The 15301-nt window shown below is 33.2% G+C and overlaps 3 protein-coding genes across 3 annotated transcripts; all 3 read right to left on the reverse strand.

Annotated features, from left to right (window-relative positions):
- Nucleotides 1–665: 665 nt before the first annotated feature.
- MONOS_3459 (uncharacterized protein) lies at nucleotides 666–1780 on the reverse strand (the record flags this gene model as incomplete). The annotated part of the gene is made up of 2 exons (XM_067873463.1): nucleotides 666–1092; nucleotides 1167–1780. The coding sequence occupies 2 exons, from the start codon at nucleotides 1778–1780 to the stop codon at nucleotides 666–668; spliced, it is 1041 nt and encodes a 346-aa protein (XP_067721080.1).
- Nucleotides 1781–7037: 5257 nt separating this feature from the next.
- On the reverse strand, nucleotides 7038–7669 carry MONOS_16133 (uncharacterized protein; the record flags this gene model as incomplete). Its single annotated transcript, XM_067869048.1, has 2 exons — nucleotides 7038–7358; nucleotides 7427–7669. The coding sequence occupies 2 exons, from the start codon at nucleotides 7667–7669 to the stop codon at nucleotides 7038–7040; spliced, it is 564 nt and encodes a 187-aa protein (XP_067721081.1).
- A 6925-nt stretch (nucleotides 7670–14594) lies between these two features.
- MONOS_16554 (uncharacterized protein) lies at nucleotides 14595–15023 on the reverse strand (the record flags this gene model as incomplete). Its single annotated transcript, XM_067869460.1, has 1 exon — nucleotides 14595–15023. The coding sequence occupies one exon, from the start codon at nucleotides 15021–15023 to the stop codon at nucleotides 14595–14597; it is 429 nt and encodes a 142-aa protein (XP_067721082.1).
- Nucleotides 15024–15301: the final 278 nt, after the last annotated feature.

The following is a 15301-nucleotide window of genomic DNA, read 5'->3' on the forward strand; positions in this document are numbered from 1 at the left end:
ATTTTGGAAGCTGTGTTTTTTTTTGACTTTATTTATATCATGTGCGATATATATCATATTTTTACCAATTCGGGAGGTGACAAGAGAATTAAAATTTGAGGCATTTTGTTGAGGTTGAAATGGGAAATTATTTCAAAAAGGAAAAGAGAAATTTTGTGAAAGATAAATGTTATTGATAAAATTTTGAGAAGATATGAAAAAAGAAGAGTTCAGAAACTGCATTACTATATTCAATTGTCTTGTTGTTTTTCATCGTTTTTTATTTGTTATTCGTTTCAAACATTGACATAATTTTATTTATTGAAAAGATAACTAATTTTGAAAAAAGCAATTCATATATCTTGATGCGAAAAAACATTTGTTTGTGTTTTTTTTGGGATCTTTTTGTTTTTGATAGATTCGATAGATGAACTTGTCAAAAAACAAAAAACATTAAATAAACTTTTGCAATTACAATTTTTCAATTCCTATTTACCAGCGTGCAAGTGAAAATGAAGAAAAAAGATAAAACTTAAAAAAAAAAGTGAGGTAATTTTTGTTAAATCAATGAATGCCAAAAAGAATCTGTCTTTTTGTTAAGCTTCGTTTTATTCACAAGCACCAGGCCATTTATTGTTCCTATTCAGTCAGATTTATAAACGTTAAAAAAAATTAAGGAAAAGTCCTTATCCACATTCTTTTGCTGTGCATTTCTGGAATTCACAACCACTGATCCTCACACATGACGAAATTGATTCAGCAAATATTCCTCCTCCAGAACCGTTTTTTACTGTGCATACATTGAATGAATTGTTCTCAATCTTGATTGAATTATTTGTGTAACACATGATTCCTCCCCCAACATAGTTTGCATAGCAGTCGTTGAACCAACAAAATTTCACTGAAAGCGTTCCAGATCCCAGATTATACATATTAATCGCCCCTCCACTCGAAACTCCATCTGTATAAGATCCACTTGACCCAGTGGTTTTTGAGCCATTCCACACACACCAGGTGAACGAATTCGCCCCATTGTCTGTAATCTGCTGTCTCGCTGGTTTCGATGGATTCCCTTCACTTCCACTGATTGCAACATTCTGAGAGCGATAGCACCTGGCAAATGAGGTGTTTGAGGCATCCAGGGAAGATGAGGGGCTGTTCAGTGGGGGACTATTCCCCCATCATACACATCCCACACCGATGAAAATGTGCACCCACTCATCAGAAACGAGGTTTGGCCCAACCCTTCACCCAGATGTGTTGTTTTCTGTGGATTTGTGGAGATGTTGAAGAAGGTTAGCTGGGTAAGTGTCACAAGGGGTGTCAGGTGAGGTGCTAGAAATGGGGCTGAAGACACACAAAAAGATGAGAAACCAGACTCACTCACCAATACACTCCCACCTTCTCCACTTTCTTCTTCTCTTCCTTCACCTCTTCCTTCTCCACCTCTTCTTCCTCCGCCTTCTCGTTGTCCCCCTCTCTCTCCTCCTTCACCTCTTCCTCTTCCTCTTCCCCATCCGACTCTTCCTCTTCCCCCACCTTCTCTCTCACTCATCTTCTGCCCCATCCTCCCCTCTCCTCCAAACAGTCTCCCACACACATTTCCTCCTCTTCCAACCCCTTTCAGCGTGATGTTCCAAAACACCCCTCTGCACCCGCCCAGTTCAAACACCCCCGCCTCCTTGCCCTCCCCCATCTCCACACCACATCCCTTCACCACAACCACATTCCCCTTCATTCCACACGCTATCCTCCCAATTTCATCTCCAATCAGCTCAATCCCCTTCAACTCAACCATCATGCTCCATAACTCCCTCACAAAAAAATATCTCATCTTCTTCCTTTTTCCAACTTTTCTTCAAATGTCTCTAAATAATCATATCTCTGATTTTCCCGCTCCCTTCTTTCTTCGCCTCCATCAGATTTTCATAAAATTTTCTCTTTCAATCGAACTTCCAAAAAAAATGTCTTTTTCTTCTCAATCATTTGCCAAATTTCTTCTTCTGCTGCATCATCAATCCCTTGATCTCATTTTCGGCTTTTAACAAGATTCGTCCTATATGTCTTCCCAAACCTTCAAAAATTTTTTATCTTCTTTTCCATTCATCTCATTTATATTTCACGCCCCCTCACTCCTCCAAGCGCCCCTTCAATTATTATTTCCTGACTTCTTTAATGCATTTTATATCCTCTCTTTCCTTATTCTATAGGCATATATTCACAGTAAATATACCTGAAAAAATATTCTAATTTCAACAACAATAATAATTAATGATAAAAAGCACAAATATAAAAAATACAAACCTATATCTTTTATGATGACCATTCTTCACTGATTTTCTTCTCCTCCTCCGAATATTGTTCCGTTCTGCCAACAAAACCCATCTTCTCCTTCTTCGATTACTTTCTGCTTCCTGAAATAAATATTGATCAAAGTCCAAACTTCTGTTCTGATTCTGTAAAAAATAATTTTAACTTCAAAATTCATTTAAATATACGAGGAAGAAGGCGAAGAAGAGGAAAAGGAAGACGAAGAAGACGAAGACGAAGACGAAGAAGACGAAGAAGAAGAAGAAGAGAAGAGGAAGAAGAAGAAGAAAGAGAAGAGGAAGACGAAGAATGGCAGATTCTGCATGTTCAATTGCTATTTGCAGTGCAGTCGCATTTGGAATGTCAAACTTTGTTCGGCAGATGTACATTATGGAGCAATGCATGAATATTTAGAAGTGATGAAGAGAAGTTGTTTCTGAAGGTGCTGAGTGTGGAGAGTGAGAGAGAGAGAGAGAATAAAAAGGAAGAGAAGAAAGAGAAGAAGAAGAAGAATATTGTCCAGTATGAATCTAATGGATATGTTTGATTGATAGAAGTAATTAGAACGAACCAAAGGAATTCAAATATTGTTTCTTTTTCTTCTTCTTCTCTTCAAATATGTCCAGTATTGAGTGTGTAAAAATTATGGACTTTTAATTATAATCGTTCTTTTTTTCCTCCTCCTCCTTCTTCTTTAAATTCTTCTTCTAATTCTTCTCTTTTTTCTTCTTCTTCTTCGTCGTCATCATCATTAACATTATCTCCTTTTTCTCCATTTTTTCTATCAATTCCAATAACAATACTTATTTTAATTATATTTCTTTTACATCTCTTTCTTCTTTTTCATTTTCTTCATATTGTATCTACTGCTTTGTATATAATAACATTTCGTTTTTAATATTTTCTAACACGCAATAAATCTAAAATAAATCGTTCTAAACATTCAAAAAGTCTAATAAAAAGCAGCTTCCAAAATAAAAACCTTTCAATTTCGAATCAAAATTTAATAAAACAATAATTCATTTGAAAACAAATGATAAGTGATTCGAAGCATATAAAAAAGCAATATCATTCAATTAAACTCAAATAATAATCAATAATTTTCAATGACTGGAATTGAAAGGTATTGTGATGCTAAATAATTTTAACATTAAAAATTTCTGAATAAATAAATGTTATAATGGAATTTTCATATTTTTTCTCAAATTAACTTGGTTTTCAAAAATTCAATCAAGATTCTTTTTCTATTTATTTATAAACATGTATTTTTGACTTTTTTCTCATTATACCATAATTACTTAAAAAAAGATCTTTCTTCGAACAAAGTTACGATATGGGTCAAAATTCTTGCATTTATGAAAAATTCTTTCGATATTATCGAAAGAATTTTTTGTATATATTTTAATATAAGCATGCGTTACACTAAAGAAAAATTGTGCTTGTGGTTGTCAGTGACAAAACAGAAATGTCAGTAGATAATTTCACTTTTTATTTAAGTGTTTTATTTTTCATTTTCTTTTCAATTTTATTTTATATTGTTTCTTGACAAAATATTCATAAATATTGTCATTTATACTAAATTTATAATTTTTTAGTGTGACATAATTTGATCAATTTATATAACTTGAATGAACCATAAATTTATTTTCGAATTTGCCACGATTGATTTTTGAGTTTCATAAAAACAATTTTTAAAAAAATGAAGAAGGAATACTATTGAAAACGATCTGCCCATCGAAATTCTTATTATCCAAACAAAAAATTGCTGATCTTATGTTTTTTCATTTAGCAATAAAAAAAATATGTGACATTGTTTTTGTATCATATTTAGAAAGCTAATTCGATGCAATCAACACATTGGAAAAGTGTGTGAATACTACTATCGTATTTTTTTATTGATCTTCAAATTAGAAGAGTCATTCATGAAAGTTTGTTTTTTTACAAATTTGAATTAACCTCGAGACAGCAAGGTATTTGTGTGCTGTTGAACAAATGCATTTCGCTCAAATTTTTATTTTCAGAAATTCTTGTAATTTAATAATCATAAAGTTCTTTATTGAATTTGAAATAGCAATATCTGAATTTTTTTTAAATTTCAAATTTTTGATAATAATTGTTAAAGAGAATGAAAGTGTGAAAAACCATAAAACCCAGTTAATGTTTCAATGAAAAAAGATTTATCGAACAGTTCTTAAATTTGTTGTGAATTATTAACTTTACAACTTTTTTTTCCATTTTTACATCATTGGAACTATTGTTATTTTAACTTCATTCAGAAAAATGAACTATATATTTGCTTTAAATTGAAATAGGAAAAATACTTAAAGAATGAGAAAGTATGTTTCTTTTAATTAATCTTCGATAAAGATGTTTATTTTATCGAACATTTTCAACTTAGTCGGATAATTGTGAAAGAAGAATTGCATTCGCAATATGAAAAGAATATGAAAAATATGAAAAACAGATGATGATTTTCTTTTACTTGTGATGTTTGAGATTTGAGTTGAAACAATGAAGAATTCAATTATAAGTATTATATCTTTATCGTTATCTTTTTATTCTCATTGAAAAACTTATCATAAATTTATCGCAACCAATTCCTTCAGAGAATCTTTCGAAGAAGAGAAAAAATTGAAGCAAACATGATGGTGAAGACTTGTTCTTGACTAATAACTCAGACAATACTCCTTGTCTGCAAATGTTAGCATAGCGATGCATGAATGAATATCTGCTCTCACTGATTCTTCAGAAAAAAATGAGTTTGATGTTTGTTGATGCAACATTGCGAACTCACAACCAGTAACTTTTATCATGAATGTTGCCTATTCGATTTGATTTTTATGAAAATGAAGAGAAAGAGAAGGAAAAGATGTTAGGAGTGAAATAAAAAGAGAAAAACGTGGTGGAAGATAAAAATAAACGCAAAGGGGAAAATGACTGTCTTTATGGACCTTGAAAAGAATTCAAGAGACGAGAACATCAAATAAGCAATGAGCAGATTTCATTTATAAAGCACTCAGTTGAAGGGGACCTTCAATGTTATCATCTCCTAAAAGTTCAGATGGACATGAAACAAGCAATGATGGATAATATTTTATAATTGTATTTATTCCTCATCTTCCTTCCTTTATTTTTCTTCTTCTTCTTCTCCTTCTCCTTCTTCATTTGCTTCACCTGCCTTTCCTTCTCTTCCATCTCCTTTGAATCTGCTGCCGTTCATCACCGAATCCCAAACACACACATGTTTGTCTGAGCATCTGCTGATTCTACCAACTTCTCCTCTGCACAACACAGACTCCCCCAATCGCCATCAGCATAGGAACTGCAAAAATACCTCCCACTTCACATTCGTCCCACAAAGTCACCATTGCGATCGAGAGGCTCAATCATCATCAGCATAAACTTCTGTATCTTCTTCTTCTTCTTCCACTTCCCCTTCCTCTTCCTCTTCCACTTCCACTTCTTCTATCACTTCTTCCTTTTCTCTTCACTCCATCTTCTCTTTAACGACTCGCCATCGGCTGAAGCAGCGGCTGTAAGTTGCTCATAAGCACTTGTCTCTCATCACATTACGCAACCATTTCTCCATCGCGTACAGAATCCACCGATGGAGAAATTCCCACTTCGGAGGAATTCCTTGGAATTAGCGAGAGTCAATTTTTCAGGAATTTCGGAGAAAAAGAAGAGAGAAGGAAAATGAGGAGAAAAAAGTTGTGTACCTCTCAATTAAGTGATAGAGTTCTTTTATTCTTCTGTCTTTTTGAAATATCATATGCAAAACTAGTTTCTTTTCAGTTCAATTTTGAACTAATTGGAGGAGGAAAATATGACACGATTGCTAAAAGGGGTAAACAGTAGTTATTCTGCTTGATGACGATGACGAGAAAGAAGAGGAAGAAGCAAGACATAATGGTGATGGATATAATGATGAGAGAAAAGAGGAAGAAAAGAAAGAAATGAAGAAGAGGAGAAGGAAGAGGAAGAAGAAGAAATATCAGAAGAAGGAGAAGAGATGTCTGACTGGGAGCTTCCTGATAACGAGAGCACGTTCGAAACATCTCAGACTCCGAAACATTCGAAATGGTTAATATGAAGCAATGCAAATAGTCAGATAAACACACAACAACTCTAACATCTGAATCAACATCAATAGCAGCAGCAGCAACAAACTCAACATCAACAGCTTTTGCTGCAGCTTCTGCTTCTGCTTCTGCTTCTGTAGCAACAGCTGCAGCTCCAACCGCCTCCGACTCCATACCCGACAAGGCTGTTCATTCCACCTTTCCTTCACCAACTTTCTCTCACTTGTCACTTTATCCTTCTTCTGTTTCTCCAATCTCTCTGTCCAAATCCTCTTCTTAATCCACTATTTTTAACACGTCTTCTGAAAAGTCCATCTCTTTCCTTTCCCCTTCCCCTTCTGCTTCTGCTTCCTTTATCTCTGCCTCATCTTCCACTCCTCGCTCTGATTTGGAGCATTGTGCAGCACTGCCCCTCTTCTTGCCCTCTCCCACACAGTCACTTTCATTAACACTGCCAATTTCTCTGCTTCCTCCTTTCATGCTGCCTTTCCTGTCTTCTTCTTTTTCAGTTTTACAGCCAGCAAATTCTCTTTCTTCGTCGCTTCTTCCCCTCGCCATCCCAACACATTCCGCTCTATCTTCTTCTTCTGCTTCTTCCGTCTCTTCAACAGACAGCACAATCAGAAAATGATTCACCAAAACTGTCACATTTGGAGAATCTCTTCCTCACATCGAAGGATCGCCTTCCTCTCTTGTGCCATCTACTGACAGCTCCAAGCCTTCTTCATCCACTTCTTTTCCTCTTCCTTCTCCACCTTCTTCGTTTCCCTCCCGCGGAACATACGAAGGCGCCTCAGTCGCTTCCTCCTCTTTCCTCAGGGAATCTCCTCGTCCTCTGCAATGCCCAGGCAAAAAATCTTTCTTGTCATCTTCTCTCCGCTTCATCAAAAAGGTGTTCCAGTCGGCAGTCCTCATCGCTTCTCCAAAGGCGAAGAAGAAGAAAGAGAAAGATGATTTCTTCCCTTTTTCGCAGGCTAACACTGTTTCCTTGTTTTTTGTGAGGAAGCAGAATGTCAAAGACGGAGAATCTGTCCAGCTGTTGTATCATTACACACCCCGCACATCATCGCTCTTGTGTATTGTTGGTGCCTCACTCGCTTCTTCGTTTTCTCCTTTGTCATATTCTTTTGCCTCTTCCTCCTCCTCCTCATTATCATCATCTTCTTCATCTTTTTCTTCTTCTTCTTCCTCTTCTTTTTCTTTTTCTTTTTCTTTTTCTCCTTCTTCTTCTCCTCCTCTTCTTCTTCTTTATCATCGTCTATTCTTCTCACAAATCTGACTGACGCTTTCAATTGCATTTCCTTTAAGCAATAATCCCCAACTAACACTTCCGCACAGATTTTGAATGAATTTGTGAAAGTTGAAAAGGGAAAGAGTGTAACTTAACAACGAATATGACATAAGAGAGTGAGAGAGAGGAACAGGAGAAGGAGAGAAACGGATTAAAGAAAAAAGAAGAAAATTATAAAAGAGAATGAAATAAGAGAAGAGGTAATAGAGAACGAAGGTCTGGAAAAAGATCTTGATATGGAAAAGAAAAGAAAAATGATGTAAGCATCGACTTTGTGGATGAACCCTGCGAGTTAACCAGAATATGTTCAGTTTTTCAAAGGATTTATTCAATAAAAAAGGAAATAATTTGATGTGAGAAAAATAGTAACATAAGGAAAATAAAACCAAAAAGAGAGTTTATGAATTTGTAAACTCATTTCAGTTGTTGTATTCGTTGATTCAACCTTCTTCATCTAATGCACTATCTTTGCAATTTTTCAAAAGAACAACTTTTTTTCATTTATATTTGATTAATTAAAGATTATAATGAAAAAAAAATACAAATTTCATTTCCAAATGTTTGTGTATTGTTTCAGGAATAATTGATGAAATGAATAATCAAGTTAAAAGTATTTCATATAATGAAAATACTTGAATTTTTTTTTGTATTGTATAAATTAAAAAAAGAGAAGCATTATATTCGAAGGAGAGCATCCAGCGTCTGAATGCTTATTGGAAAACGTTTATCACCGAGAATGAATCTCATTTTGGATATGATTCGTTCGCAACTTGCTTCGCTGCAAGGAGAACAAATCAGAGTCAAGCAGAGTCCTGAGAAAACCATTTGCAGATCTCCGTAGGAGGAAAAGGCCCTGTTAAAAACTTCTGAGTCTTTTTCAATCACACTTTCTGGGCTTGATTTCAAAAACCTTTGAAAAATTAATAAGCATCCATTTATGTATTTTTCTTACAGGTGTCGAATTGATTTTCTTGTGTTCTTCGAGAAAGTTTCAAATAATCGTGAATACCAATCGGCAGTTAAGTAATTTTCTATGTTCTTCAATATTTCAATTTCTTTTTCAAAAGATAATTCATTGCACAATTCAATCTTTCTTGTCGAGAAAAGAAGTTCAACTTCATTTTCATCATGTACGCTGATATCCATTTCTTGTTCATCATCATTTTCGTCAGAATTGTCTTCGAAAGCACAAGATGAATTTCTTAGTTCTAAATCAATCGAATGTGGCTAACTTGTATCGTTAAATGTCAATGTCGAGGAAACTTCGGAGTTAATCTCTTACGAGAAAGAGCTGTTGAAACATGAAAGTTGACAATTTGAAGAGGATGAAGATAAAGCAGAGACTGAGGCAGAGGCCGATGAAGAAGAATACGACGACGAAGAGGAGGAGGAAGAGGAGGAAAGCACTGCCGTTCTATCAGAAGTTTCATTCGCAATTGTTTCTGATTCAAAATTTCGTGAAGATCCAAATTCGAACATATCATCAGAGGCAAGTTCTTCTACCAAAAGTAATCCAAGTTCATCGTCTTCTGAATCGCTTTCTGCTTCTTCTTCTCCTGAAATAATATTATTCTCAATAGAAAAAACAAATTGAGCATTTTCAATTTTCTGTGTCAAATCTAAAATACTTGCTATACACTCCTTATTGATTAATTCCGATTCTCTTGATGTAATATTATTCTTTGCTTGGAAAAACCCGTCAATAGTTAAACAATGATTATCAACATGATTATCTTGATTTTGCAAATGCGACAAAGCTGACAACTGAGCCTCGGTATTCAATACAGAGTTTGTTGATAAATATGCTTTTTGCGTGTTTGTCGAAACTTTTTGAGATAATTACAATGAGGCAAAATTTTGAGAAGAAAAGTCTGAAGCATCTGAAGATAGAGAATGGAATTCAGAAGCACCATCCAGACTCACTGTTATTGTCGAATTCTCCGAATGATTTTTCTCCTTTTCTTTTTCTTGGTAATTTGAAGCATTAATAAAGTTTTGAGTGAACATTTTGAGTCTGTACAGTTGCATTCCAATGGGAGTTAATGAAAACGCTAAAGGTATTATTTGACCATAAGTTCCCATGAAAAAATAATTATGAAATAAAACAAGATTGTTTGCAATCGCATTGTGAAATTCCAAATCTTTGAACAAGCTATGTTTTGATAAACTTATTAGAAATGAAACTGATTGTATAAGAGCTGGAAAAACTTGCCACAGTTTTGTATGATCATTCTCAAAAAAAACAAGTGCAGCTTGTACAATGGATGAAGAATGACTTCTATTTTCATAATATTAATCAGCTCATCCAATTCCAACAGCTTTTCTTTTCCGATCACGTCAAACTTTTTTCTTACAAACGAGCATATTTGGAGCAAGCTGTGCCATCTTATTGCAACAAAAGCAGGAACGGCCTTCTTCAGTATTGATTTGTATGTTTTTGTATGGGATCTTTACGAAAATTCCAAAATAGAATATTTTATTTTCGAAAGAAACTTTATTTTGCTGAATGATGAAGAAATTACTAAGTTCGTCAAATGGTTGCAGCAGTAAATAAAAACAGGTTCTATTGTTGGAGTCGCTTGAGAAGAGGAAGATACAGTAAAAATCTGTTGAATTAAAAGATTTACAGCTTTTCTTTGTGCTGCCAACCCATCTGTGCAAAAACTGCTTATGATAGAATTAAAAGAAAAAAAATCTTTTGTTAATTTTTGAAACAAAACCAAATAATCATCTGCTATGTAACATGGAGGAAAAATTCCCCAAAAAAAAGGTGTTGATAATTAAGATAATTGACAAACAGTTACAACTGTGCACTGTTTATGGGCAACAGATGCACCATCAATCATTACACATAATCCACAATTCGTAATTTTTGTTTTTCGTTCCTTTTCCACTTTTGCTTTTTCTTTCAAAACTTAATATGAAACCTTTCTCCTTGTTAAATATGGGAAAATAGATTTTGTATTTACTGTAGGATAGGCTTGCCCAGCTCGAATAAGTAATGAATAAAATTCATTTGATTCTTTTGATGAAGCGGATAAAAACGAAATATTGCATTTTGTGATCATCGAAACAAATTGTGTTTCTAGCGTCTCGTGAATAGGTATTGATGGAGATATGTGATTGTTTTGTTGAGTAATTGAATAATTTTTGCTCGCAGCTTGTCTAAAATAGAGTAGTAATAAAGTTAGTTTTTAGTAATTCGCATTTGTGATTCAAAATTGAAGGACTGCTTTTTCTTCCGCATATTCCACAGCTGATTCCATCTTTGCAAACTGGACAAAGATAATATCGGTGAAAATCTTTCTTCGGTGTTCCGTCTTCTTCAACTTTCACAAATGAAATCCACAAATTATTGTTGAAATTTTCGAACGCAATTTTTGAAATGAAATTGTTTTTTTTCACAGGATTCTCGTAAACTCAAAGTAATTATGATTCAATTCATTTGTTAATCATAAATAAATAAATAATAAGAAAAGCAAAACCTGCTCCAATATTTGTTTCACAATGCTTTGAAATATTAATGAACTGTGCATTCGCTTCCTTTAACTGTTTGACCTTGTCTTCAAAGGCTCTTGCCTGAAAAAAATAATACAACATAAAATCGAAAAAATAATAGGATAAAAAAACAACCAATAATGAATTTGATAAAGAAATTTTCAACTTATCAACAAGTTTGGTTTTTATTTCATCACATATATTTTCCATTTTGACACTGAATGTCACTGACTTCACTGACAGTCAGTAGATCATAAAAATCCGAAATAGACTACCGTGTCAGAAACCCATAAAATAGTCGATTCGAATAATTTACAAAATGTTTATATTATTATTATTAATAATTATGAATAATTTATTTATTTTAGAAAAAAATTAATCATTATAAATGAAAATGCGAAATATTTAAAAAAAACTCTTTTTGAGCTCAATGTCAGTCAGTTGAATTTTTTGGCTCGTCAAATGTCAGCATGTAACACATGTTTATTTTAATAGGTTATCGACAGATCTTTGTCGCAATCAGTCGAACGACAAAGATCAGTCTGTGGAAAGATCAGTCTGTCGAAAAGATCTATCTCTCGAATGGATATTCTTTTTTGAGAATTTTTCTTTTTATTCAGAAATTGACTTTCATTACTATTTTGTTTAAAATACCATTTATAACTTGAAATACTTTAAGTATTTTAAAGATATTGAGTGTTTGTCTATCTGACATGGGGTGGTTTTTTAATCCGGACTTTTTTTTCCCGAGCATTTTTTTCATTGGCATTTCTCATTAAATAATAACAAAAAAATAGAAAAACCATATAGAACCAGGTTTGAATATGTATTTAATGTTCAGACAAATTTTTTTTCTTGTTAATTTTTGTTTTTGATGAAGATCTTGGGAATTTAAAATTTATTTTTGATCATTTGTTTTGTTTATTTTACACTTTCTTTCTTTCTTTGTTTATTTTTTACTATAAGGCTATGAAACACACACAATGAAGTTTTAATATTCCAAATGTTTTATGTTTTTTCCTATTTTTTCACGAGTTTTTCGCATTTCATTGTTTTAGTCGAAAATTTTCGAAAACTGAAAACAATAAGAGACACAATGTTTATTTTTTTGTTTTATGTGATGTGCATGAAAAGAAAACAACTTGCATTGTGTATTCACTATGATTATATTTTGTGAAATGTTGTTAATTTCACAACATACACCAAAAATTTTTCAAGATCGAAAAACTTTAATTCAACCTCGAAAATGTTTTATTCAAAATCGAAGAAGTTTAATTCAAGATCGAAAAAGTTTAATTCGAAATCAAAAATTATTAATTCGACATAGAAAATTCTTAATTAGCAAAAATTTTGAAAAACATTTAAAAATTCATACTCATGTCAGTTTCTTTTCTTTCAGTTATTGATCTGAGAAATTTGTCAATTTCAATTAGAAAAATATATTCTGGTGTTTTTTGGGTGTTTAATTGTGCGAAATAGTGGAAATAGGATGAGACAGAATTATTATTAAACTCTTCACATGTATTCAGAAGATTTTAATACATTTGAGCACAAAATAAAAGTGATAGGATAGTTCACGATCTTGTTTTTTGTACAAAAAGACAGACATTTATTTCTTTTATTGAAAACGAAATGTTTTGAATTTTATTTATTGCATTGGAAGCTGATAAAATAAAACATTTTCAATCTTCAAAATGAGAAAAGAATCGATTGACATCAGTCTATATCGTGGAAAACAGTCGTTCAAAACGAAATAAAAACATTTTCAATAAAAAAACATAAGTTATTGTCAACATTTGTGTCAAAAAAATATCTTTGGTTTAGATTTAAATTGAAATACTGAACAAATTATCTTCTTTTTCGATTTTGAATAAAACATTTTCGAGGTTGAATTAAAGTTTTTCGATCTTGAAAAATTTTTGGTGTATGTTATGAAATTAACAACATTTCACAAAATATAATCATAGTGAATACACAATGCAAGTTGTTTTCTTTTCATGCACATCACATAAAACAAAAAAATAAACATTGTGTCTCTTATTGTTTTCAGTTTTCGAAAATTTTCGACTAAAACAATGAAATGCGAAAAACTCGTGAAAAAATAGGAAAAAACATAAAACATTTGGAATATTAAAACTTCATTGTGTGTGTTTCATAGCCTTATAGTAAAAAATAAACAAACAAAGAAAGAAAGTGTAAAATAAACAAAACAAATGATCAAAAATAAATTTTAAATTCCCAAGATCTTCATCAAAAACAAAAATTAACAAGAAAAAAAATTTGTCTGAACATTAAATACATATTCAAACCTGGTTCTATATGGTTTTTCTATTTTTTTGTTATTATTTAATGAGAAATGCCAATGAAAAAAATGCTCGGGAAAAAAAAGTCCGGATAAAAAAACTACCCTTTATATTTTTTGTTTTGTGAACAAGCATCAATTTGTAGTCAAAAAGGGAGAACATGCACTAAAGGTTTGGAAAGGATAATTGATTTTATTTTGAAATAAGATGGATAAGGAATGAAGTATAACTGAATTGTCAAAACTGTGGATGAATATTTTATATTATTTGTGATGAATAAGATATCATTATTCAAATTGCACAACAAAAAGTATCTCATACAAATTAGAATAGAAAGAAGTTTCATTAATTCGGAGATGTTCATAATTCAATTATAATTCTGGAAATAAGAAAAAGAAAATACTAACAATTTTGACAAATAGAGCTGAATTAACATTGAAAACATAATGAAAAAAAAAGATAAGCGATCTGTAAGGAAATCATTTTTTTCTTTCTTTGTTCTTAACTCTGTTTCTTCTCTTCCTCCACTTCCACGTCCAAAAAAACTCCTCTCCTTCTCCTCTTTCCAACATTTCCTCTTTTCCTCTTCCTAATTCAACTTTTTCTTCTTTATCTTCTTCTATCACCTCAATCACATCAATTTCATCCCAGAACATCATCTTATTTTGCTGAAATTTTTAATCGAAATCGCAGCTGCAGCGACAGAAAGTGCTTTTTCAGATTCGAAACTGCATCCAAAACATGCAATTGCTTTATTCACAACAACAGCAATAGCAACAGTTCCAGCTACAGTTTCAACCTAATTTTCAGACTTCCTCTTCAAAGAGTGCTTCTCCTGGCATGGGCCAACAATCACATCCTTCTGCTATTTCTTCTGATCAGATGCTTTCTCCATCAATACCAACAGCATCACATTCACAATATGCACAGCAAATTGTGAGACAACCTATTTTCAGTCCATTGTCAACTCACGAAATGACTTTGACATTAAGCGAAACAAATTCACAAATAGGTGAACAAAATCTATATATTTCTGTTCTCAGCTGCATTATCAGTTATTCATTTTACACAGCAGCATCAGCATCTGAAGGCAAAAACTGAAGCAACACGATAAAAGACGCAAACTCTTCCTCAAACGGCTTTCCCTTTAAACAGCAGTGTATCTTCATCATCAACTTCATCCGCTTCTTCTTCTTCACGTTTTCCGTCTTCATCGCCCGTCATGACTTTTTCAAACGTTGTTGCATCTTTTTCATCACACGATTCACCCATCTCTTTGCAATCACCTTCAATTTCTCCTTCATCTGCACCTGCAAACGTCGATTCGACGCGACTTTGGATGCTGGGAACAACTGTCATCGGCCAGAAAGTGGCGCTGAAGCAGCTTCGCGAATTGCGGCAGTGGGCGATCCAAAATGTGCTGGAAAGAGCGAGAAGGAAGCGAGAGAGCTGGATTTGGCAGTACATCAGTAAGAAGCTGAGGAGCGGCAGGCTGCCCTTCATGAAGGTGAATGTGCAGAATCTGCAAACGATAGAGCAGGAGACACTTGACGAGAACATGAGAGACAGTGTGAAGGATTCCTTTGTGGAGAACTGAGGAATAGCAACGAACAAGCACTTTTGAAGGAATAAGAGGAATGAAAAGATTGAGCGGAAGAATTGGCCAGAGGGAGAGGAAAGAGATGATGCTTTGTTAACAAGACTGATTGAAGAAGACGACCAAAAAAACAAAAAAGGAAAGACAGAAGCAAATGAAGAAAAAGCAGATGACTCGAAAGACGAATTAGACGCAAAATACTACAAATTGTGGCAGCTCGCAGCAGGGTGAGTGAACGAAG

Source organism: Monocercomonoides exilis, assembly GCF_001643675.1.
Source record: "Monocercomonoides exilis strain PA203 chromosome Unknown scaffold49-690789, whole genome shotgun sequence".
NCBI lineage: Eukaryota > Preaxostyla > Oxymonadida > Polymastigidae > Monocercomonoides > Monocercomonoides exilis.